Source organism: Lonchura striata, chromosome 2 (assembly GCF_046129695.1).
Source record: "Lonchura striata isolate bLonStr1 chromosome 2, bLonStr1.mat, whole genome shotgun sequence".
Classification (NCBI taxonomy): domain Eukaryota; kingdom Metazoa; phylum Chordata; class Aves; order Passeriformes; family Estrildidae; genus Lonchura; species Lonchura striata.
The window spans coordinates 116999540-117024944 of NC_134604.1; the positions used below are offsets into that span (position 1 = coordinate 116999540).

The following is a 25405-nucleotide window of genomic DNA, read 5'->3' on the forward strand; positions in this document are numbered from 1 at the left end:
TCGCTGTGCACCCACGGCCGTGTGGGGATCACAGCCCCGGGAGCAGCAGGACTGCAGCAGCAGAGCCCACAGCCGCACTGCCAAGGCCCGTGGTGTGGGAGCAGCTCCCCGAGAGCAGCCGGGCCCAGGGAGAGCTCCGGCAGAGCTCCGGCGGGCCAGGGAGAGCTCCGGCAGAGCTCCGGCGGGCCAGCGAGAGCTCCGGGCCCAGGGAGAGCTCTGGGCCCAGGGAGAGCTCCAGCGGGCCAGGGAGAGCTCCAGTGAGCTCAGTGTGCTGCGGGTGTGACTGGTCGGGCACATGGTGGGAGGAGATGGGGACCGGCCCCGCGGCAGGGGCCCCCTCCGGGCTCACAACGTGCATAACAGGGGTGCAGAACAGCCCCGCACAGGGGGCTGGGGCCAGGAGCAGGGGGTTCTGGCACCCTGACCATGTTCTGGAGGTGGCCCAGACCGTCTTGGGAAGCAATCATGCAAGAGAGTCCCAGGGAAGGCCAGATGCCCAGTGCCCCCACTGTGGCTGTAAGAGAACATGCTGGGCAATGTGGCTTTGTGGGGCACCACCTCCCACCCGTGCCCCTGCAGCTGCAGGCTGAGGCAGGTGCGGGTCACAGCAGCCATCACCACTGCTGCTGAGGCTGGACTGTCCCTGTCAGCTTCACACAGCTCTACCAGCCCCAGTGTGCTGCCTGTGCCTGGGCACAGTGCCTGCCTGGGACCCTTGCCCAGAGAGGTATCTGGTCCTAGGAACGGTATTCCCACGCTGAACATGGCAGACGCCTCCCTCCCAGGAACACAGGAACCATCCTGAAGTTCTGGGCAGGAGATTCCCTGGATGTGTCACCTACAGTGGGTAATGAAAGGACTGGAGAGACCTCAAAGGCTCTCCTGTCTCCACCCAGACACAGACAGGCAGCAAGATGTGGGTACTGCTGCCTTCTGCTGCAGCTAGCCCTGTGAGTGTCCCCTCCCGGCCAGGGGGCAGGCTCATTCCCACAGGCAGTGTCCGTGCCCTGGGGCATCGCACCCTGCCCTGGGAGCTCCTAGGGTCGCAAGGGAAGGCTCAGGGTCCTCCTGCACCCAGGCTGCTGCATGGCCCTGGAGATGAGTAGGGCAGGGTCCGGGCCTCCAGCCCCCCTCAGCTCCCTGTCGCTCCTGGAGCACCAAGTACCATGAAGCACCATCCTGCCCAGCATCAATCTGGGCCACCACGAGCAGCACATGGACCGTCACCCCGGGGTGCCAGCACTGGGGTCAGCAGTCCATAGGGCACCAGCCAGCACAGGGCACAGGGTCTGCCAAGCTGTGGGAGGGACAGGGGCCCCAGTCCCCAAGGGCATCTGCAGTCCCAGGGGCCCAGGCCAGGCCAGGCTGGGAGTGGGATGAGCACCCATATTAGCAGCCCTGGGCTGAGCCTCGCTCTGGCCCCATGGCTGTGGGCTGGGGCAGAGGAGTCCAGGGGCCCAGCTCTAAATCCTGAGCTCAGCCTCCTCAGGAGGCTCCAGCGAGTGCTCAGCACTGATGGTGGAGGTGGATGGCCCCTGTGAGATGCCGAAGGGCGAGACCACAGGGGAGCGGGCGGCCAGCGGGGACAGTGATGGGGAGAAGCTGGGCGACATGGCGGAGGACGAAATGGAACCCTCGTGGCTAATAGGAGAGCGGCGCAGGGAGGATGGGTGTGGGAAGGTCCTGCCTGGTGGTGGCTTGGGGGGCACAGACTTGGCACCTGGATGGGCCACTGAGGTGATGAGGGGCGGGGGGTCAATGCGGGGCTTGGGTTCTGCCTTGGGCTTGGCTGGGAAGGGCTTGCGCAGGGAGCTCTCATCCTTGAGGCGGGCAATCTCCGTGAAGACACTGGCCAGAGGCTGGAACTGGGGACACCAGTTCAGCAGGTAATCCCAGTTGTAGCTGCCACGGAGCTCCTCGTCGCTGGCCACAATGGCGGTGAGTGAGCCCTCCACGGAGGGCTTGCCATCCTCTGGGAAGGTGTAGTCCTGGGGCTGTGAGGAGACGCTGAGGCCACAGCGGACGCCCAGGAAGGCGCTGCCCCCCCCGTCCTCACGGTACAGCTGCAGGGGTGGCCCTGGCAGCAGCAGCCCAGAGCCCTTTTTGCTCTTGAACCACTGGGCGCTCTCCAATGCAGCTGGCTCACAGGAGATGTCAGAGAGCTGGTCAGCATCCTGCTGGATGCCAGAGTCAGGGCCGCGGGCAGCAATGTGCTCCTGCATGGAGGCTGTGATGCTGGCCACACGTGGGTACTCATTGATCATCCGTATCTCATCATCCTCGGCGGCTTCAGCAGAGCCACGGCCACTGGAATGCGAGGGGTCCAGGGAGCCACCCCGCGTGTACGGCCCCGCCGGCTCAGTCCCATAGCCTGGCAGTGCCTGGTGGTAGATGTGCTCAGCCCCGGGCAGTGCTGGCTCCTCATGGCCCAGCTTCTGCAAGGACCCACTCTGTGCACAGGCCAGTGCCCCCTCTCCCTCTGCCTTCTTGTGGCCCCGGCGCTGCCGGGAGCGCACCAGGGCCAGCACGATGGCCACAGCGGCCAGCACCACCACAACACCCAGCGAGGCGGCCACGGCCACCAGAAGGAGGTTGAGATCAGTTGCCAGGCCAAAGGAGGTGTGCGTGACGTCAATGGTGACCTGCACAGAGGCCACACGGGAAGCAGGCAGCGGGCTGCGTGCCTGCACCTCCAGGCTCATCTCCCGTGGCTCCCTCTTGGCGCGCCCAGCCCCGGCTTGGGGCTGGCTGTCCACACGCAGGTAGATGGAGCCCGTGGTCTGGTTGATGGCAAAGTATGGTGAGGGCTTTGCCAGGGTGTACAGCACAACACCGTCAACCCCCTCATCCTCATCCGTGGCCAGCACCCGCCCAATGCTCTGCCCTTTGCGCGCGCCCTCAGGCACCTCGAAGTTGAAGGAGGGGCTCAGGAAGATAGGATCGTACTCATCTTCCCCTGTCACCAGCACCCGCACAGTCACAGTGGCCGAGGCATTGCCAGCGTCAGTGGCCCGAACCAGGAGCTGGAAGGCTTTGGCTCGCTCATAGTCAAAGGTGAGGCGGGAACGCAGCTCCCCAGAGCTCCCATTGACAGCAAAGGCGTCCCGGCCGTCCCCTGTGCTGGGGTCCCCCACTGCCTGCTCCAGCACCACGTACCGCAGCTCCCCAAAGGCGCCGGTGTCGGCATCAACAGCACGCAGCGTGGTGACCAGCGTGCCGGGGGGCAAGTTCTCCCGGATGCTGGCACTCAGCATCTCCACCGGGAAGTACGGCTTATTGTCATTGATGTCCTTCACCTCAATGGCCACGGGGACCAGCGCAAAATGCCCGCCTGGTGTGTCCGTGGCCCGCACCACCAGTGTGTGCAGCACCTGGGCTTCCCGATCCAGGGGCCGCACCAGGCTCAGGGCCCCAGTGCTCTCATGGAGCTGGAACAGCCCGTGCTGGTCACCTGAGCTGATGGTGTAGTGAACGCAGCCGCGCGGCCCCGAGTCGGCATCATGGGCTGCCACGCGCAGCAGCTCGGTGCCAGGCAGCGCGGCCTCGCTCACCACCGCACGGTACTCGGCCCGGCTGAACACAGGCGGGTTGTCATTGATGTCCTGCACGGTGATCAGCACGGGCACTGTGGCACTGCGCTGCGGCAGGCCCCGGTCCGAGGCTGCCACCGTCAAGTTGTACACTGGGATGGCCTCGAAGTCCAAGGACTCCACAAGCACCAGGGCTCCCTGTGTACGGAGCTGTCCCCCGGCCCGGGCCACCCGGCTCTCCACCTGGAAGGCGTTGCCACCATTCCCGCTGACAATGGTGTAATCAAAGCCAGCATTCTCCCGGGAGAGGTCGGCATCACCCGCCTCCAGCATTAGCACAGTGGTGCCTGGACGCAGGTCCTCAGGAACGCTGGCGTTGTAGCACGGCTCCTGGAAGCGGGGGCTGTGGTCGTTAACATCCAGAACCTGGAGCTGCACTGTGGCCCAGGATGAGAGGCTGGGAGAGCCATGGTCGCGGGCCTCCACCACCAGGTCCAGGGTGGGCTGGCTGGCATTGAACTCCACCTGCCGGGTAGTGAAGAGGGTCCCTGTGGAGCACAAAGCCAGGGTCAGCATGGGAGCCAGCGGGAGCTGGGAAGGGTATTGGCTGGAGGAGCATTTGATGGTCACCCTGCTGTGTCTGCTTCACCAGCCACACATGAAAGTGACCTCGTGAGGGTTTGAACAGAGGCAGGAGGGGGGCACTCCCCTCCACAGGCAACCTTAAATTGACCCATGAGAGAGGCACACAGAGCACCAAGCCCACGCACCATTGCTGGGGTCGATGGCAACATCAGGGCTGGGCACAGCCAGGCGGAAGGTGATATCCCCATTGCTCCCTGAGTCGGGGTCAGTAGCACTCACAGTGAGGATGACAGTGCCAGCAGGTGTGTGCTCTGGCAGCAGCACCTGGAAGAAGAGGAAACCCCAGTCACCACCTGGTTCCCCCCTGCTCAGAGCCCCCAGCATCCCTGGGCCAGGGGTCTGGGGCTGGCCAGGCAGCCAAAGCCAAGGGTTTCCAGCGTCTCACTGACCAGGGAAACCACATGCAAGGGCTTTGTGCTCCTAGACCCTCCAAGCATTCCTGGGGCTCCCTAGCCCCTTGCCTGGGCTCCAGTGCTGCAGCACACACTGCCCAAGCCAGCCTCCAACAGGGACCTACCCAGGTCTCGCCACAAACACTTGTCTGGGCCGTTGCCCATTTCCCACCCCCTCTGGCCTCTCCACTGTGCTCATCTATTTCTGCTAGACCCTTTGCATCCAGCTGTGCCCCTTGCAGGGGCTCGTCCCAGGGTCACTTTCCTGGTTTCAACTCCTTCTATGCCACAGTGACAGCATGAGGGATTCCAGGATGTAGATGTGGGTCAGAAAGTGAGACCAGAAGGGGCTCAGACCCATCGTCTGCTTTGTAAGGGCAGGTGGGCCAGGCAGGAGCTGCAGAGGGCTTGTGTGGGATGGTCCCTGCTGGCTGGCACACCTGGTGCATGTACCTGATAGAAAACCTGGGTGAAGGTGGGCACGTTGTCATTCACATCCTCCACAAGGACGGTGAGGTTGGCCTCAGTCTCGTGGCGAGTGTCAGAGGCGCGCAGGGTGAGGGTGTAGCGGCTGCGCTGTTCATGGTCCAGTGGCCCCGTCAGGGCAATGTGGCCACCGTAGCGCAGCACCCCAAAGGTGTCTGCCATGTCCCCTTCCAGCAGCAGCGTGTAGGAGAGTGCAGGGCCTGAGTCCACATCATTCCCAGTCAGCTGGGCTATCTGGGTGCCCAGCAATGTGTCTGTGGGGAGCAGACAAGTGAGTGAGATGACCATACCTGCCCAGCATACCTGTCTCACCTGGTGATAAATCAGTTCAATCCAGAGCTTGAGCACCAGGAAGAGGGGAAGATGCCATGGGAGAGGGAGATGCTGGGGGGAAGACAAAGGTCTTGGGGTCGTGGAGGTATGGCATGGGCACAGGGAATACTGGCTGGACTGTGAGCAGGCAGGGCAGGTGTCTGCAGCCAGAGTCCTGGACATGGGGCAGGAGCCAGGGCTGAGTTGGTAATTCAGGTTGCTCCCTCAAGACACAGCAGCAGCACAAGGGTCATGTTGGAGAGCTTGGGGGGCTTCAGTGGGTCAGTGTGACCCAGCTCCTGACAAGGACTGGCCTGGCCTCCCTGGGGGCTCCTCCCCACCCCATGGTGCCCATCATACCCCAGCTCTGGCCCTCAGTGCTGTGGCACTCACTCTCAGGGACACGGATCTCCCAGGGGACCGGGATGGTAGGGCTATTGTCATTGATGTCCATCACCACCACGGTCAGTGTGGCCGAGCCCATGAGCGGTGGTGTTCCTCGGTCCATCGCTGTCACCACCAAGCTGTGGGCAGGCATGAGGGTCAGATGTGTGTCCACACATGTGAGGGAGCACCTCACCCGTGTAAAGTACCTGGGACATGCACTCCACACCTGGGACATAAGTGCAGGTGTGCATGTGGTGGGGAAATGCGCAGCAACTCAGACTCTGGGGTGATGGATCTGTGCAGTGCATTCTCTGGAGGTGTTTAGGAAAAGACTGGATGCTCTGTCTAGCTGACAAGACGGCGACCAGTCACAGGCTGGACTCAGTAATCTCAGATGTCTTTTCCAGCCTCAATGGTTCCGTGATTTGGAGAGCATATGTGGGGCAGGGGGTGTGGTACACGGAGGGCATGGTGGGGCACGGCAGTAGGTTTTTGCACACCTAAGGCATGTGTTGAAATCTGGAAGGTGTGTGGGTGCAGGCAGAGTACCTTGCAGGGTGCAGGCAGGTGTCTGGGGCTCTCTGGCTGCTGGGGAACACTTGGAGCCTCTCTGGAATGGCAAGGGGTGTGTATATGGAAGGGATACTTCAGACACCCCCTCGGGGGAAGAGGGCAGAGGAGCCCACAGTCATGGAGGCACATGTGGAAGGGGAGAACATGAACTAGGGGTCCTCATCTGAGCAAAGTGTGTGGGAAAGGGCAGGAGAAGCCTCAGATTCATGGCGGGGTGTTTGCCAGAATTTCACATACATGTGGATGGAAATGTCCAGAGTGTGCACATATGGCGAGGGGCCCAGAGGACCCTTGGATGCAAGAGGACATCTGGGGGAGCTAGTGCAAGGGTCCTGTGCTTGGAGGTGGAAGAAATAGAGCAGATGCAGTGCAGATTAAGGAGGCAGGAAGGGGAATGGATGAACCTAGGGCCCTCTCACAATCTCCTCAGCTCTGTAGAGAACCGACTGAGCTGTGCGTGGGCTCATCTTGGCCATCTGGCTCCTGTGTCCTTCACTCCCACTGACCCTCAGCTGTGCGGCTTGATAGAGCCATTTCACAGCCAGGCTGGGACACCTTTGGGGGCACTAAGAACAGTGTTCCCCATGCCCCGGGGCTGTGCTCCACAGCTCTGTCCCTGTCCTGGCATCCCCTAGCCTGGCTGCACTCACCGGGTCTGGGACCAGATCTCTCTGTCCAGGATGGCAGCAGTGGTAATGGTGCCAGTCTGAGGGTCAATGTGGTACAAGCCCGGCATTGGCAGGGACTGGTTAATGGCATAAGTCACCTGCCCATTCACTCCCTGGTCCAGGTCATCTGCCAGCACCTGCAAAGCCACATGAGATTCAGCTGTGCAGCCCCTGAGGCAGGACTTGTGTGCTGGTGCAAACCCCAGGCCTATGCAGTCCCCATCCCATAACTCCAGTCAGTCCCTGTTTGTGCCCCGCCATACCTGGATGACAGGTGAATCATAGCTCTGTGACTCCCAGATGAATGCCACATAGTTCTGCAGCTGGAAGCGGGGCAGGTTGTCGTTCACATCCTGGAGGTTGAGGTTTATGGCCATAAAGCCAAAGGAAGCTGCAGTCTCTGCCTGGATCACCAGGCGCAGCTGGGGGCTGGCCTCGAAGTCCAGGCTACTGGAGTCCTGCACTGAGATGAAACCTGGGAGAGAGAACAGAGGGAAGGGGGGAGTGACATACCAGCACCATCCATCCATCCATCCATCCATCCATCCATCCATCCATCCATCCATCCATCCCTTCTCAGGTGGACAGACAGACACACTGAGCTCTTCCAAGCCCTCCTCACACTGCCAGCTTCTCATCATTCTCAAGAGCTGTCCTGAGTGATGTCACCCACACCTTGCTGGGGACAGGCGGTTCCTGCTGACATTACAGCATGTGACAGTCCTCCCATCTGGAGCCCCCCCAAAGGTGTGGAGCAGAATGAGCTGTTCCCACCATGACATAAGCTCATCCAGCTCCAAGCCAGAGACACCTCACTGCAGCGTTGAGTCCAGTCAGGGCCTTACAAAGTGTTCTGAGGACAGACACCCGCTGCCACCAGCCTGAACCGTGGGCAGCTAGGCTGCTGGAGCAACAAGGTGCTGGTGTCCCACCTGAGGAGGAGGAGGGCAGCCAGCAGGATGTAGTGAACTAATTTACAATGTACCTATGGACACGTAGGGACACCTTCCATTATCCCAGGTTGCTCCAAGCCCTGTCCAACCTGGCCTTGGACACTTCCAGGGATGAAGCAGCCACACCTTCTCTGGGTAACCTGTGCCAGAGCCTCACCACCCTCACAGGGAAGAATGTCTTCCCAAAATCCCATTTAACCCTGCTCTCTGAGGTTTTGGGAAAAGGTCTAATTATGGGGGACCACAATTGCACTGGGAGCAGTGCTAACAGCCTCTGGCCAGTGACAGTCCACATTCCAGTACCTCTCACCTAACAGGTAGAGTGTGGACAGTGCTCCTGTGCCCTGGGGGCCCTGAGCACCTGAGCAGGCATGAGCAGAGCTCCCCAGGTGTTCCTGGAGCTGTACCTGAGCTGGGCTGGATCAGGAAAGTGTTCCTCTCGTTGCCACTGACGATGCTGTAGGTGATGTGCCCCGAGGAGCCCCCTGTGTGCATGGCCTGGACACTTGCCACTTCAGTACCTGGGAGAGCAAAAGGGTATGAAGAGACAGTGGAGCCTCGGAGCACATGGCAAAGGGTTAGGGTGACACAGGGCAGCGTGTGCTGCACCACAGGAGCCCTGCTCTTCCTGATGACACTGTGACAGGGGACAGATCTAAGGTCAACGTTGGGCTGGGAGCCTGCTGTCATGGTGCCTATCCATGGATCCTCAGTGGTCTGACTGTGACCTGAGGACCTTCTGGGAACACTTGGACAACTGTGGCTGCGTACAGTGATCTGAACACTCAGGCCAGCCTACAGGGACACCACCCTGACCAGCCTGGGCATCACTCAGACCCTGCAGCTCCTTGGGTCCGCCCAAAGCGTAACAAGACTTCCCCAGACCCCACAGTGCTTTCTGCTCTGGGTTCTCCACAGCGCTGTTCCCACCTCCCCTTGTGCCCTATCCCATTCCATCACAGCACTTTCTGTTCACTGCCAGTGGGTACCTGGGGCAGCATTTTCGGCCAGGGCCACATCACTGGTGCTGCGAGGAAAGCGCAGCCCCTGGTAGGGCTCCTCCTGCACATGGATCACCACCACCCCTGTGGAGGAGAGCGCCGGCTGCCCCAGGTCCATGGCCAGCACGAAGAGTGTCCGCTGGCGCTGGCTGAGGGAGCCAAGGCGCTGCAGCAGACGGATTTCCCCCGTGTAGGAGTTGATCGTGAAGGCGGAGCTGGGGGTGGCAAAGCGGTACAGGATGGAGGCATTGGCACCCGCGTCCCTGTCCTCGGCCTTCATGGTGGCCACCACATCCATGAGCGGCGTGTCGCGGGACAGGTTGACGGTGAGTGGGCTCTGCAGGAAGGCCGGAACATGGTCGTTGACATCTCGCACCACGACAGTGACACGCACAGCCGCACTCTTGGGCTCCCACGGTGCCGAGTCCACCGCCTTGGCCAGGAAGCTGTAGGTGGGCTGGTGCTCCCGGTCCAGTGCCTGGGCACTCCGGATGCACCCGCTCTGTGGCTCCACCTGGAACATGCCCAGCGACTCGTTGCCCAGGTAGTAGGAGACCTGCCCATTGGTGCCCTCATCTGGGTCTTCAGCCACCAGCTGCAGCACCAGGGCACCAACTGGCAAGTCCTCTGGCACCTCCACCGTGTAGCTGGCCTGAGCAAAACTGGGTGCATTGTCATTGAGGTCCAACACCTGCACAGTCACTGACATGGTGGCACTGCGTGGGGGGGAGCCGTGGTCCTGCACCACTACAATGAGGCTGTAGGAAGCAATTTGCTCTCGGTCAAGGGCATGTGCAGTGGAGAGGACACCAGAGACAGGGTCTAGGCTGAAATCCTGCCCAGGGTCTCCACCTAAAAGAGAAGAGAGGGAGCATGCCTATCACTGGAATGAGAAAGGCCCCAGAGAGCATGAAGCCCCCCACCATGGGACGTGGCAGGGTGGGTAGAGTGAGCCCCAGAGTGGGTAGAGTGAACTCCTTGGGCTAGCTTCATATGAAAAATTGAATCTAACCACTCACAGGCTAGTGCTGCTGCCATGGGGAGTTGCCAGGCAGCCTATGACAGGATACAGCAAAAATCTCACTTGGCAACCTGTGAATTAACAGGTCAGAGCAGCCAGGAGAAGTGTGGAACTGGTCTAAGCCTGGGGAACTAGACACAAGCCTGGGGAATGAGCAGTGCACCCTGTCCAGATCTTAGGGTGCTCTTCACTGGGGGCAGAGAGCTGAGAGGTGACAGCAATGTTGTGCAGTTTGGAGCAGGAGAGAGCTGACATGGAATGAGACTGATGCAGTTGATGTCCCCAGATCCAGGGAAGCCCAGGGAGAATCTTTGCCCAGTCCCATGCTCCCATCTCACCTGCCACCCGGTATTCCAGGCGTCCATTCTCCCCACCATCAGGATCAGTGGCCCGCAGGGTGTAGAGTGCCACACGACTCTGGTTCTCAGGAACCTCCAAGGAAAAGGACTCACTCTCCAGGTGGGGTGCATGGTCATTCTCATCCCCCACTGTGACCCACACTGTGGCCTTGGTGAGGCTGGGCGGCAGGCCGGCATCCCGTGCATAGACTGCAGGACAGTGAGAGCACCAGAGACTGCCTTGACTGGGAGCTACAGCCACAGTGCTTCTGTGCCAACACCCAGGCACCCACAGGGGCAGCCAGGCATGTGAGCATCAGCATTTCTGCAGCCCCAAACCACCCCACAGCCCTGCTGTGCCCCACATCCCTCCTCCCTCCCCATGGCCTGCTCTCTCTGCAACACTCCCCACCCCAGCAGTGAGAGTCCCTGTGTACCCCACTGACCCCCTGCCTACTGTCACCCCTTGTTTACCTGTCAGCACGTGCTGCTCCTGCTCTTCCCGGTCCAGGGCACGTGTGGTGACAATGAGCCCTGTCTGTGGGTGGATGGAGAACGGCCCCCCGGAGAGACCCCCATAGGACACTTGCCCATTGGCACCTGTGGACGCAAAGGTGGTCTGAAGGCAGCCCAGCAGCAGCCCCAGTTTGGCTCCCAGTCCTGCATCTCCCGGCTCTCACCCGGGGCTCACAGGTTGCGTGAGAGGGTGAGCTTGCTCCCTGGTGGAAGAGGTGTGTGACAGCCTAAGCCAGCTGCTGGGAGGCCAGACGGGCCAAGAACCCACAGAACAAAGGTCATGGGCCAGGGGACCAGAGGGAACCACAGTTCTAGTTCCATTCCCATCCTCTCCCAGGGTTCAGCCCATCTCCTGCCTCCAGGCCAGGTGCTGATCCTTCCCTCTGGTCAGCCGGGCTCTCCAGACTGGCAGAAGGGAGCAGGGTATGCCCAGACCTGGGGCTACATTTCCAGACAGGCCGTGACTGAACTGGGCAGCTCACCCTCGCTTGCATCCTCACCCAGATCCCGGTCCGTGGCCAGCACCTGCAGCACTGGGCTGCCGGCCGGCAGGTTCTCCATGACGTGGGCTTCATACTCAGGTTTCTCAAACACAGGAGCCTCGTCATTGACATCCAGCACCAGCACAGACAGCAGCTGTGTGGCCGAGAGGCGCGGGAAGCCATGGTCTGTGGCCACCACCGTCAGGTTGTGCTGTGCCACCTCCTCCCGGTTCAGGGCCCGCACAATGGAGAGTGCACCTGTGGACACAGGAGAAGGTCAAGCTGGCACCAGGCTTTATGCCTTGGGACTGCTGTATGGCTGCAGGCACTGGGCTGCAGGACAGATAGGTTTCAGGAGACAGCAGCACAGTGCCAACCAGATGGTGTGCTTGGGACTCCCTGTACCCCCAGTCTCCCTCCTGCGGGCTCCCCAACCCACACCTCCTCCCACGCACCACACAACATCCTCGTGTACCCCTGCACCCTCCTCAGCCTCTGTGTTCCCAGGATCCCTGCCACCACCTCTGCACCCTCCCAGCCCTCACCCGTGCTGGGGTTGAGGTGGAAGCGGCCATCAGCGTTGCCTGCTCGCAAGGAGTAGCTCACACGTCCGTTCTCTCCCAGATCACGGTCCTGGGCCACCACGTGCAGTGCCACAAAGCCTGTGGGCTGGTCCTCCATGACGCTGACCGTGGCCGGGGAGAGGAAGACGGGCACGTTGTCGTTCTCATCGGTGACAAACACGCGGGCTGTGACAGCAGCCGAGCGGCGCTGGCTGACGTTGCGGGCCTGGTCTGTGGCCTCCACCACCAGCAGGAAGGAGGCAGCAGCCTCTCGGTCGAGGCCCTGGCGCAGGCTCAGCTGCCCCGAGCGGCCGTCGAGCTGGAAGGGGGCTCCGGGTGGCTCCAGGTGCAGCAGAGCATAGCGCACCTGGCTGTTGGGGCCCACTCCATCCCCATCCAACGCCTGAAAGGTGAAGATGGAGGAGCCGGCCTGGGCATTCTCAGGCACCACAATGGTAATGGGATCTTCAGGGAAGGTGGGTGCCTGGTCATTGCAGTCCTGTACATGGATCTGGACCAGCACCAACCTGCTGGAGGGATAGCCATGCTGTGTGTCCTCAGCACTCACCTGGAGCACGTGCCGTGCCCCAGCTTCATAGTCCAGCTCACGGGCGGCATAAATCTCCCCTGTCATACTGTCAACCACAAAGGTGCCATCCCCACCACCTCCTACCACCGTGTAGATCAGTTGTCCTTGTGCAGGGGCGTCCAGGGGCGCCACTGAACCAATCACAGACCCCGGCTTGACCCCCTCGAGAGGATGCAGGGTCAACACGGTGGCATCAGGCCGTGGCAGCACACGGGAGGATGGCAACACCTGTGAGGAGAGGAAGGAGTGAGTGGCATGCACAGGGGCCTATGGCCAGGGCACATGCTGGAATGCAGGAGGGTCCCTCTGCTCCTCAGAATACACTTTTCACTGTGAGGGTGCCTGTGTTCTGGCACAAGTTGCCCATAGGTGGTAGAGTCTCCAGCCCTGGAGACAGCCAGAAGTCACCCAGACAACCCCATCTGAGCAGGAGCCTGGAGAAGGTGACCTTCACAGGTGCCTTCCCTCAGCCACTCTTGGGCTCTGCGACTGGGTCCAATACTGTAAAGCCGACAGATAGCAGGAGAAACAATTCTGCAAACATAAGCAAGAGTGAATAAGAAGAGAGGTCACACTCATCCAGATGGGATGCACAGAAAGAGAACTCAGTATGACCCCAAGGTAAGTAAATACTATCACTAGTTTTATTAAAGATATTAGAGTTAATTTGGGCATGAGGTGCACTTGCAGATGGGAGAGAGGATGCTGTAAAGGCCACCACAGTATGACCTGAAGGGAAAACCCACTAAAGAAGCACATTCCTGTCAAGGAGCTGAGGAAAACAGGAGTAACAACAAACCAGTCAGCCCAGAGAGGATCAAACCCAGTGACTGTCAAGGAAATATCTATTACAGGGATGCAAACCAGCATGATGGGGACGGCCAGCCTACCCTCAGTGCTCTGAAGGCTGCAGAACAGCTCTGATGACAAGAACAGTTACAGACGAAGTGTAAAAAGGCAATGGTATAAAACATGTTTCTGGTGGCTGAAGGCAGTTGTGGCAGGCTAACACCAGGCTCCATTCTTCAAGGGAACGTGGTATATCACACCCACCTGGGCTAGAACTCAGCTCTGGAGCTCCCACACTAGCGAGTGACAGGCGCAGAGTGGGGATGGCTGCGTGACAAAGGACTGAGAAACCAGCTGGCTCAAGGGAACAATGAGCAGGGCTGGTGCAGGTGGCACAGCAAGGACAGGCAAATGGCCTTGGCAACTGCAAGGACATGGACGAGAAGATGTGAAACAATATTCATGGGAGTGCCTTGATGGGGGAACCGGAGCCTCTGCTGTAAAAGGAAGCTCATTACTAACAGTAAAGAAAGGATGTAGCTGTTTGGGCAGTACCAGGCAGGGAGTACCAAAGTGACACAGATATGAGGGGTACCCTGCAGGTCAGAATAAACACCCTGCAGCTCAGAACACTGTTTTCAGCAGATGCTGAGAAGAGTGGAAATCTCTGTGCAGGGAACCTCTGACATCTTTCCTGCCCCAGGGTATCTAGGACAGGGTCAGCCGTCTAAAACCTGGAGAAAGCAGAACTGCAATTGGCAGTTCTTTGGACATGAGAACAGGTGCAGGGTCATCCCTTCCCGTCCAGGTTCTCCCTGTGGATTCTAGGGCTGGATCAAGAGCTGAGCAGGAGCACCCACGGATGAAGGCAGTAGAGGATGAAGAGGTGCAGAGAAAGGCTGCCAAGTAGCTGGATGTGTCTTCCAAGAGGCAGGTGTTGAGCAGATGGCACAGGGACAAGAGGAGCTGGCGGGCAGGGAGAGGAGCTCAGGTACCTGGACACGGACGATGGCTGACGTGCTGCGAGGCGCCGTGCCGCGGTCGCTGGCTGTCACCGTGAAGATGTACTCGGCCCGGTCCGTGCGCCGCAGAACCGCGGCCGTCCGCAGCTCTCCGGTAGCCACATGCAGAGTGAAACGCTCTGCCCAGGCTCCTGCAGAGAGAGGGGAATGTGGCTGGGGGAAGCATGGCACTGGGAGGGCAGGGGAGGGTGCCAAGGAGGGGAGTTTGCTGTGGGGATCCCGAGCAGTGGGCACCCATCTGCCTGGGTGATGGCTGCCAGACAGAGCAGCACGGATTTGCCAGTTCTGGAGCTCCTACCTATCAGGGAGTAGATGATGGTCCCATTCTCCCCCTCGTCAGGGTCCTTGGCCTGCAGGGAGGCGACAAGTAGTCCTGATGGCTTCTCTTCCAGCACCTACAGCATGGCCCGGGGAGTAGTTGAGTGGCACAGGGAACCTCTGAGATCACCCCACAGCCCCCTCAGCACAGAATGAGGTCTGCACCATTGTGCACCAGCCCTACACCTTACCCACAACACAGACTCCCTACAGGACCCACAAGCTGCGCCTGAGGCTGGGAACACGCAGGAGCCCACAGCAATTGGCCAAGGGAGGTTCTGCCTCACCAGCCCTCCTCCCCTTCTGTTCCATTTAACAGCGCACTCAGCAGTGTGGGGGCACACTGGAGGAGGGCACTGCCTCCCCCTGTTACACCCAGAGCCTCTGCAGGCAGGTAAGTGCAGGGCTCCACAATAGTCCTGGCTCTCCCTGCCCCAACAGACACCTTCAGCTAGAAATGCCAATGTGTGAGCCCTGACAGCCCAGTGCCAGCCTCCCTGGCCACAGCCAGAGATATTCTCAATTGCCACACTTAGACAGGGAGGTTTCTCACCTCTGGAACTGCAGCTGGCAGATCTTCTGGGGCTCAGGTACCTCAGCCTGGGGCTTTTCACTTCTCTCCCTTGTTCCTGGGTAGCACTGCCTGGCTGTAGGTACTTTAGACCCCCAATTTATGCCAGTGCAGCACAAGACTATTGAGACATCAGTCACACGAGCTCAGGTAACCTTGTGTCCTGAGGAGACCCACCTCCTTTGCCACTGAGACCACACATTACAGCACTGCACACCTTTTCTGGATAGCTATGGAATGGGATGCACCCCCATCACTGTCCCTCAGCATCTGTCAGGTTTTGGAATCACATCCCCTCCCTGCTGCAGACCTGCCCCCTCCAGCACACAATCTTTGGTGGAACAGGACTCCCACGTGGCACAGGCTCTGCTATTCCTTCCATCCCAGCAGATGACAAAATCCTACCTCAAGGGGACAGACCTCACATTCCCATCCCATCAGCACATCCTGTGGCAGAGACCACCCTCCCAGACCCAGCTGTGCAGGGTGATCTGTGCCACTTAATGCATTTAGGAAAGGGACAAGTGGAATCCAAGCACGACTCTGGTGGAGAGGATGCAGGTTTCCAGGTGGAGGTGAGGGCCAGAGCTATTGCCCAAGCTGCTGGCACTGTGCTGAAGCCCTGGGAGGGGAGACCAGAGGAGCTGGACTCGTTCAGTCAGGCTAGGCAGTGCTGGGACTGTGCTCTGTAAACACTGGGAGAGGGAGGGAAATTCCAGGGAGAGAGGACAGCTTTTTAAGCAAAAACACAATATTGGCACAAGAACAAATGAGCATAAAATGGTCAGAAATTAGTTTAGGCTGGAAATGAAGAGATGTTTTCTAGTACCAGATCAAGGAATCTGGAACAGCCTTTCACAGCAGTGATGGAGGCACAGACCTAAATATAGCCTGGCCCTTGATGAAAGGAAGGTCTGCGTGGACACCTCAATGTGGGGCCATGCTTCAGAGGCCCCTTCCAACCTCTCCCCACCACAGGCTGGGACAACATCTACCCTCACTGCCCTCAACCCCGACTTGAGTGGCTCCTGCTCAGCAGGCAGGGACACTCTCCCTTCTCTGAGGAATCAGAGCCCTTTGAGAAAAGCAGACATGTCAGAGGAGTTACACGAGCACACCTACATGTACAAATGCCAGTCCAGTCACACAGGCAGGAACAAGCAGCGATGGCAGCGGGCTTGCCCATGCACACTGGTAAGACGGTGGCCATGTGGGCATATCTGGGTCTGCCCACCCTCCCCAAAGGCTGCCGCAAACACCAGCCTGGTCCCAGGCTTACAGAGCCCTTCTGGCCACAAGCACAGCTCCGGCAGGGGCTGGCAGTGGATGTACAGAAATGTGAGAAACATGGTACATATGGAACAATCCTCCTGTGAATTTCCCTGGCTCCCAACCCACTGTGGCTCAGACACTTCCTGAGCCACAGATCATATTTGTGTTCATCAGCCTTTGATGGATTTTTTCTTTCCATGAATTCATCTAGTTTTGAACCCATGCAACTCTGGACAATGATTTCACAATTTAATTACATTCTGCATGAAGAAATGCTGCCTGTGTTTATTTTAAACCTGCTGCCTGGTCAGTTCTTATGGAGTTGCCAGCCTTGTGTTATGAAAAAAGCAACTTCTCATTTCCCCATGACTCTGTGCACACCTTTGTGATATTCCTGCAGCTTTGTCCATGCCAAAGGATGTTTTATTTCTGCTTGGAACCATTATCTGCCAGAGATTCCATTAACATCCTTTTCTAAACAGTTTCTATCACTTCTGCTCACTTAGGGAACAGAACCAGACAGAAAGTGTGGGCAGAATCTGAGTTGTGGGTGATGATATTTTCTTTCATTCTCTGTTTCTTTTCCAATTAAACTCAGCATCTGATTTGCTTTTTTGCCTGCCCTGAGTCTGGTGAGGCACATTCACACAGCTCCAGGCTTCTCCCCAAACTGAAGCAGCCAATTAAGAGCCCACCCCTAATACCACTCTGCGTTGCTTTACAGCAACTTGCTTAGCAGCAGTGATTTCATGTCCCATCATCTTCCCTAACTCTACACTGGAACACGATCCTTCTACAGTTCTTGACAGGGAGCCCTCACCTTGAATGCTGTACATTGAACAGTGACATCAACCATTACATCTTTGAGGGGATACCAAAAAACACCAGCACCAGGGGCACACCCTCTGTGAAAACAGGCGTTCTCTTCCTTCCCTTTGCTCCCTCTCCCCTCTCCTAGCAATCATTCCCTGGGAGGATCCATCACTGCAGACCCTTTGCACACACCCCCTGTACTGCCAGCACATCTCCAAAGTGCTTCATCTCAGCATGCCGCAGCTGGTGCTCAACGTGCTGACACAGAACCCTCCTCTGCTTTGCCTGAAGAACACTGACATGAATGCTGCCCTAGCAGGTCTGCAAGAAATCATGGAGCTTTGTGTTATCATCCAGTTTTCACTTCTTCCTCCAAGTCTCTTCTACGTCCAAAACATGGCTAACGGTGGGCTGTTATGGTACTTCACCCTTCCCTATCTCCGTTTTCAGCACCTGCGAATCAAAGTGCTGAAACCAAAGTGCCCGTTTTCTCAGAGCTGCTGCAGCATTTACCTGCCCTCAGAACTCTGAACCCATCTCAGCCATGTCCTGTCCCCTGAAGGACACATCTGCTTTCATGGTCTCTTTGTGAGAACAGAGTCCTGCCAAGCTCTAGCAGGGCCCTTTCAGCACTTTGTGCCCCAAGGCACTGGGATCAGCTGCAGATCCTGCCATGTGGTGTGTCACACGTGTCCCCACAAGGGCTCCCAACAGATGCCAAGTGTGAGAAACACCATATCGCAGAGCCTATCCAGTGTTCCCTCAGCCATGCTATGGCTGGCTAGTTGCTGGCTTGCTCTGCTCCTAGAGCCTTGCTCAGAGAGAGGGCAAGACTTACTGTGCCCCCTTGCCTCCTCTAGGCTCTGGGACGTGTGCTCACCCAGGCCAAACCCTGCCAGCAGCTTTGCCAGCAGAGCAGCATGCGAGAAGACAGCTGGGCAAGGAGTGACTGCACCCTAGGATGGGAAGGGAAGCAGCAATAACAGGGAAGGCCTGGCTGGAGCTGCAGAGTGTCCCCAGATCTTGTGTCACCCAGATGGCTACCAACACAGTCCTGTCTGGAGTGCCCAGCTCAGGCAGGATGTGAGACAGAGGGTGGCTGGCACACAGCCTGATGAGCAGCAATGGACGTGGAGAGAGAGCATGGCCGTCCAGCTGCAGGCTGTGCTAAGCAGGTGAGGCCAGGGCCCTGGCTGCCCATCCTGCTCTGCTGCTGCCAGTGCCCCTCAGCTGGCTCCCACGAGTCCTTGCTGGGAGGAAGGTCCTCACCTAACTCTCCTGAGCAGTACCCATGCAGCTGGGTGTGCAGCACATGCAGTGCCCAGTGACTGCGGCCACCAGAGTGTGCAGGAAAAGCTTGCCTGGTGACACAGTAGATTCACAGAAAACTCCTGTGCACGCCAAGCCCAGCTGGACAACATTTCCTTGACCTCCTGGAAAGACAAGTGGCTGTACCCAAAATCCCCAGACCTAGAGGGTGATAGCCTTGTGCGTCTCCCTGCTTACCACTGTTCACCCTGGATCTTCTCTGAACCTGTGTCAGGTTCAGGGCTCCTTTTGCTGTCCCTCCCTACAGACACATGTGAGCCAAGAGCTTCTGCCCACTGGCCAGGTCTGATTGTGCCAGAGCCCTCCAGAGTCCCTGCCTGCTCTGTGCACCAGGATTTCTGCTCTTCCCAAGGATATACCCCACCTGCCACATCTCAAATTTATCAAACTGTCCTGGCTGCTGCATGGATCCAACTCGTGCCTGCTCATCTCCTACCCTGAAATTCCCCTGGGTCCCCCTACCCACTTCCTTTTCCCCAGCAGTACCACCTGCCCCCACATGCAGAAGCCACCAGGCCTCATCGGTGCTCCAGCCTGCACCCCTACCTGCACAGTTAGCTCCTGACCACTGCCCACGTGGAGGAAAGCAGGAGCGTTGTCATTCTCATCCAGCACAGTGACATAGATGGTTCCGGTGGCACTGCGAGGTGGTGCTCCCCCATCCTGCACAATCACCAGGAGCTGGAAGTTGGACTGCTGCTCCCGATCCAAGCTGTGCTTGGTGCTGACCTCTCCTGTGAGGGAGAATCCCAGAAGGGCTTGGGATGGAAGGGACCTTGAAGCCCAACTTGTTCCACCCTGCTGCCATGAACAAGGACACCTTCCACTATCCCAGGTTGCTCCAAGCCCTATCCAACATGGCCTTGAATACTTCCTGGAATGGGGCAGGCAGAAGAAGTGAGAACACTGCTAAGTAGGGACACAGCTCAGCCCACAAGCTGCATTAGAGCAGAGCCTGTGCTCAGCTGTGTTCAGGTGTATTGCTGGAGCCCAGCACTGTGGGGGCAGTAAGGTGAATATTCTGCTGCTGCATTGGCCTGGCCACCATCACAGCTGCCCTGCCCTGGGCTTTCTCACCCCACCTAGGAGGCCAGGAGTCTCTCACCTGTCTGTGTGTGGATAAGAAAGTTGGGGTCGTGCTGGAGCAGGCGGTAGGTGAGCCGGCTGTTCTGCCCGGCGTCCCGGTCACTTGCCATCACCCTTCCCACAGTGCTGCCAGGAGCCTGGTTCTCAGACACGGTGAAGAAGTAGCGCTCCTCGCTCAGCCGAGGGCTGTTGTCGTTCTCGTCAGTGATGCTGATGCGCACGGTGCTGGTGCCGGTTTTCCGTGCGTCTGCCGCAGCCCCGGTGCCTCCCACCGAGGCCAGCACCGTCAGCACGTACAGGTCCCGTGTCTCCCGGTCCAGGGCACTCTTGACGTACAGCCAGCCGCTCTCAGGCACGATGCCGAAGCTGGCAGCATCCCCATCTGCACGCAGGTGGTAGGTGAGGGCTGTGGATTCCACGTCGTGCGCCAGGGCCCTCACCTGAAGGAAGCGGGTGGAGACAGGAACACCCTCCTGCACCTCCACACGGTAGGTGAGAGTGTCAAAGATGGGTCCGTTGTCGTCCTCGGCTTGCACGTGCACCAGCAGCGTGAAGGTGGAGCTGAGCTGGGGAATGCCACTGTCCCGGGCCACGATGGCCAGGCTGTAGGCTGAGATGACCTCGTACTGCAGGGCCCCAAGGAGCCGCACTGCCCCCGAGGCACGCTCCACAATGAAGGTGCCCTCACCCCCCGACAGCAGCTCAAAGGTCACCTGTCCATTGGCACCGCTGTCACGGTCCTCAGCCTGCAGGGTGTAGACTGTAGTCCCAGGTTCTGTGGCCTCTGGCAGCAGGATAGAGTCAGAGGGAGTTGGGAATGCCGGCATGTTATCGTTCACATCTGACACGGAGATCTTCACCCGCGTGTTGCTGTAGGCAGGGGGTGAGCCACTCCGGGCCTGGACATCCAGGATGAGAACTGACTGGGACTCATGATCCAGAGGCAGGCTGGTGCGCAGCTGCCCCGAGGCCGAGTCGATGGAGAAATAGCCATGAGGGTCCCCCGAGGAGATGGAATAGAAGATGTCATCAGCATGACCTGTGGGTAAGAGGACAGAGACAGAAGGAATGAGTTGCCATCCAGCTTACTGCCTCAGCCCCAGGATCAGGAAGCTGTGGGCCGAGGGGTGCAGCAGCGTCATGCCCACGTGCACAGACACCCAGGTGTGCTTACACACTTGTGTGAGCACAGGTGCTGAGCTAGATGCACGCTCAGGTGTGAGTGTGTGGAGCTCTCAGAGCAGGGCCACTCCATGAGGAAGTCTGGTGGATGCTGGACCTCAATGATGGTGTGTGGACAGGGAAAGTGGCAACATGCAAAAGGGACAAGGCCATACCTGGCGGGTTCTGGGCCTGGACAGCCCCCACGCTGGCGCCCTGTGGCATGTCCTCGGGCACGCTGAAGAAGTACTGAGCTTGCTCAAACACAGGGGGTGAGACTGTGCCTTCCACGATGCTGATGTTTACCCGGGCATTCGGCTGTGCCTGCAGGCCCCCCCCATCTTGAGCAGAGATCACCAGCTGCACCAGGGTGTTGGCTTTGCCACTCAGAGACCATGACAGAGAAATGACACCTGAGGAAGAATTTCATTGATGTGGCATTGTGATGCACCCCGTCACCTGGCACCAGGGGACAGGCCAAACCATAAGATGGAAAAGACAAACCAGAAGGGGTAGGAAACAATGTGCATCACAGTGGGAGCCACAACAGAGGAGCTGGAGTGAATGAGTGGAGATCTCCCAGGAAAGCCTCCCCAAATCCTCCACACTTTATCTTACACCCAGCTCTGAGTTAAGCAGTGGTACAGGCTGTGGGACATGAGCCAGAAGGCAGCTCTTGGGACAGTGAAAGGTGGGGAGAGGGCTTCCAATATGGGGCACAGGGTGAATGTCATAACACAGCAAGCAGGCCCTGGACTGGCAGAGAGGATCTGAGAGGGGATATAGAAGTGAAGGACCAGAGCTGGTAGGCCTTACAAAGGAGGTGGCCCTGCATTAGGAGGGCTGGTAGGGCTTGTCACCTTCCCAGTCACCTGCTGGGAACTTGAGAACCAGTGTGCAGATTTCCCAATGCACCTTTCCATCCTGCCGAGAACCCCTGGCATCACGTACTCATGCACCCACTTCCCCAGCAGAAAGTGCTCTGGTTTCGAGCAGATGCAGCCAATGAGAAGGGTGGGATCAAGGGTCACAGAGTTATAGAGAGTTAACTGAGCTGGAGAAGAGGGGATTGGCAGGGATAAGAAAGCAGGATACAGCCTGATCATACAGCTGATCATACGGCTGTGTGATCAGCAAACAAGAGGAAGGGCACAGTGAGTCCAAGATGGAGAATGGGGAGAAGAAGACAGGACAAATGAAGAACAGAACAGGGAGCAGACACAAAAATTCAGGAACTGAGTCTGGAAAGGGGTTACCAGAGGCTAAGGAAGTTTAGCAGGGAATGATGTGGCAGGGAGAGGAACAGACGTACTCTGGAGACAGACCACACTGCTGAGGTGGCCAGGCAGTGACACTCAGGCTGGTTTTGATACCTCCCACATCACAGTGCTCCAACTGCTGCCTTCTCTGGCTGCCTGAGATCTCACCTGTGTCCTTGTTGAGGGAGAAGAGTGGAGGCGAGTTTCCCAGGACGATGCGGTATGTCACCCTCCCATTGAGCCCCTCGTCCTTGTCATGGGCAGTGACTCGCAGCACAGCTGTCCCTGGCATACTCTGGGTGCTGATGCTGGCAGCGTACTCCAGTGGGTAGAACACTGGCCGGTTGTCATTCGTGTCCTCCAGGAACACCTTCACATACACCATGGAGTTCAGGCCGCCCTGAGGAGGCACCAGATCAGAGACAGTGCAAGGACAGCAGCGTGCCCTGCACTGTGCTGGGTCAGCAGCACCGCATGCACAGCCTCACTAGCACTCACCCCATCCACAGCAATGATAGTGAAGTCATAGGCAGATGTGCCCTCATCACGGTCCAGGGGCTGCACTGTGCACAGCTGCCCTGAGTGCTTGTCAATGCTGAACTGTGTGGGGATGATGCTGCCGATGCCAGAGCCAATGGAGTAGGAAAGGGAGCCAAATGCACCGCTGTCTGAGTCTGTGGCTGTCACCTGTGGGAGGGAAGACACCACCTGAACAGAGCAGACCACCAGCCAGACCCAGCCCAGCACCACCACCACTCCCCAGTGCCACCTTCTGCTCCATGGCTGCAGCCACCGTGCCACCCTCAGAGCTGGCCATCACAACGCAGTGTGACAGCAACTGTCGCCTGCCTCCCAGACCGGCCACTGCTTCTTCTGCAGGAGGTGCAGCACTGCAGCAGCAGCAGCAGCAGCCCCTGCACCTCTATTCCTTCTTTTCTCCAAAGACACTCAGGATGGGACAGGAAGAAAGTCACCCCCCTGTCACCGTGGCCCTGGCTCTCTCCTGCTCTCAGGGCTCTGTGTCTAGCAGCCCTAGACATGGGGCATGAGGATGGAGGATGGCACTGCCCTGTGACTGTCCAGACTCATGTTACCTGTAGCACAAGAAGTGCACCCACTATCACAGACATAGCAGGAGGAGGAATGCTGCTCCCTGCTTGCCCTTCCCAGCTCCCCCTTCACGCTCCTACAGAGCTCAGGTCAGCAGAAACCAGCTCCTGACTCCACATCCCTGCCCACAGCTCCTCCACCAGCTGGGAGCTCCGTGGAGAACAAAGCTGGGGGACAGAGCTGGGGGAAGGCAGCTGGGCCAGGCCCGGGTGAAGTGGAGTTCAGGCCTCGTCAGCCACAGCTCCTCCCCGCAGCAGCCATGGGGCCTCGGCTCCGCACGAGGAGCGCAGGAACGCCGCGCGCGCGCCAAGCCGAGGGCCCGGCTGGGGGCTGCGAGCCCGGTCATCGGGGATGGAGGAACAAGGTTTAGGGGACACGGGACAGCTGGGCCTGCAGGGGTCAGTGGGCAGGGGTGGGACCACCCTGTCCTGAGCAGGAAGGCGAGGCAGCACCTGTGGCACTCCCGGCAGCCCTGCTGCCTGTGGTCTGAGGGGCTGCCTGCAGGGAGAAACTGAGACCACATCTCCAGTGAGCACCAGGCTCCTGTGCAGAGGATCTGCTCCCCAACCCTGCAGTAGCTGCCAGAAGAAGCACCATGGAACAGGATCCCCCCCTCCCCACTCCAGCTGCAGAGCACTTGGAAACACAGGTGCTGTGACAGAACTGGGTCAGAAGGCACTTTGGGAAACTGGACCCACCTAGAGCTCACCATCCCCCTCCCTACTGCCCCGGCCCATCTTCCTGGCAAGCTGCTCAGCAGAGAGCACAAATCTGACCCTGCTGACATCACTGGAGCTCATACACAGGTTACCAGTATAGTGGCTCCATGCTGCCTGTCATCACTGGGGTACAGCCCTGTACCCACACCCCGGTGTGCCTTTGCTGTGCCCAGGTAGAGGCTGTACCCACATCCCAGTGTGGCTCTGCTGTGCCTGGGGTACAGCCCTGTACCCACACCCCGGTGTGCTTCTGCTGTGCCAGGGGTACAGCCTGTACCCACACACCCGGGTGTGCCTCTGCGGTGCCAGGGGTACAGCCTGTACCCACACCCCGGTGTGCCTTTGCTGTGCCCAGGTACAGTCCTGTACCCACACCCCAGTGTGCCTCTCCTGTGCCCGGGGTACAGCCCTGTACCCACACCCCAGTGTGCCTCTGCCATTCCTTGGGTCAGCTGCCAGCCTTCTCCACCACTGCAGATGGAAATGCATAATCAGTTGCCATGGTGACTGGAATAGGTACTATATGGCAAACAAAGACTTTTCTTTCCTTCAGAATGAACTAGTTCTCACTCTGAAGGTTATCCAAAATGGACATCAGCCGCTTTAATCACTATAGAGCAACACACTCTGCTGCAGAGTGAGATAACAGCTTCAGGCTCCTTAGCCCAGGGGCTCTGATGCTTCCAGAGGAATTTCCCTTCCCCATCATAACCATCTTCTATGGGTGCCACCCTTAGAAATACTCAAAGGGGGAATATCCAGCTTCCTGCCACAAGATCTGGGCCAGGTTTCAGGAACAGGGAAGCAACAGATGAGCTCTCACTACTGTGTAGTGCAGCACTATCTCCCTGGTGGGTTCCTGGTACCCAGAGCCATGTTCCAGCAAGATAACTGGTGGAGCCAGAAGCCTGGTATCAGAACCAGCCCTGACTGTGCAGCCAGGACAAGGTATCCCATGTATCTACTGCTTCACTGTCCCATCCTGTGGTGGGACAATCTGTGAATTCCTGGTCCAACACAAAACTCTGCCCAGTATGAGCCTACACAGCATCTAAGAGAGGTCACATCGCTGGTGTAACCACAACTGGAGCCCTGCATCTGGTTCTTGTCTCCTTTGGATGGATGATGATATATTGGTGCCTAGAGAGAAGCCACAGGAACAGCAAACACCTGCTGAACCAGGTCACAGTGTTGGCTGAGTTTGGGGCCACTGGACACTTTGCTCTGTGCTCTGCCACTGCGTGCAGAGGGAGGGGGGCAGTGGCTGGTGCTCCCCAGTCCCAGTTCCCTGCTTGCAGACTGCTGATACTCCATGTGTGAATCCCATGGGATGGGGCTGGCTGACTACCTGCGGGCAGCCACGCTCAGCAAGGCCTGACACCAGACCCAGGGACAGCAGGATCCCTGCTGCAGCTGGGTGATGACTCCTGGGGACTCCCGAGAGACATCACAGGAACCACCAGCCACCAGGTATGGAAACCACCTCATTTCAGCTGGCAT

At 58.6% G+C, this 25405-nt stretch overlaps 1 protein-coding gene across 1 annotated transcript in view; it reads right to left on the reverse strand.

The window, feature by feature from the left end:
* Positions 1 to 1463: 1463 nt before the first annotated feature.
* The window catches only part of DCHS1 (dachsous cadherin-related 1), a 41118-nt gene continuing 17176 nt past the window's right edge, over positions 1464 to 25405 (reverse strand). The window contains exons 3-21 of the mRNA XM_021538775.3: positions 22575 to 22763; positions 22245 to 22476; positions 20994 to 21230; positions 19676 to 20695; positions 19117 to 19304; positions 14566 to 14662; positions 14241 to 14398; positions 11850 to 12684; positions 11323 to 11562; positions 10781 to 10906; positions 10307 to 10516; positions 8936 to 9799; positions 8354 to 8467; positions 7257 to 7468; positions 6976 to 7130; positions 5759 to 5889; positions 5021 to 5307; positions 4301 to 4439; positions 1464 to 4078 (exon numbers count right to left, since the gene is read on the reverse strand). Of these exons, the coding sequence (XP_021394450.2) occupies positions 1464 to 4078; positions 4301 to 4439; positions 5021 to 5307; positions 5759 to 5889; positions 6976 to 7130; positions 7257 to 7468; positions 8354 to 8467; positions 8936 to 9799; positions 10307 to 10516; positions 10781 to 10906; positions 11323 to 11562; positions 11850 to 12684; positions 14241 to 14398; positions 14566 to 14662; positions 19117 to 19304; positions 19676 to 20695; positions 20994 to 21230; positions 22245 to 22476; positions 22575 to 22763 (8049 nt within the window). The remainder of the gene's footprint in view (positions 4079 to 4300; positions 4440 to 5020; positions 5308 to 5758; positions 5890 to 6975; positions 7131 to 7256; positions 7469 to 8353; positions 8468 to 8935; positions 9800 to 10306; positions 10517 to 10780; positions 10907 to 11322; positions 11563 to 11849; positions 12685 to 14240; positions 14399 to 14565; positions 14663 to 19116; positions 19305 to 19675; positions 20696 to 20993; positions 21231 to 22244; positions 22477 to 22574; positions 22764 to 25405) is intronic.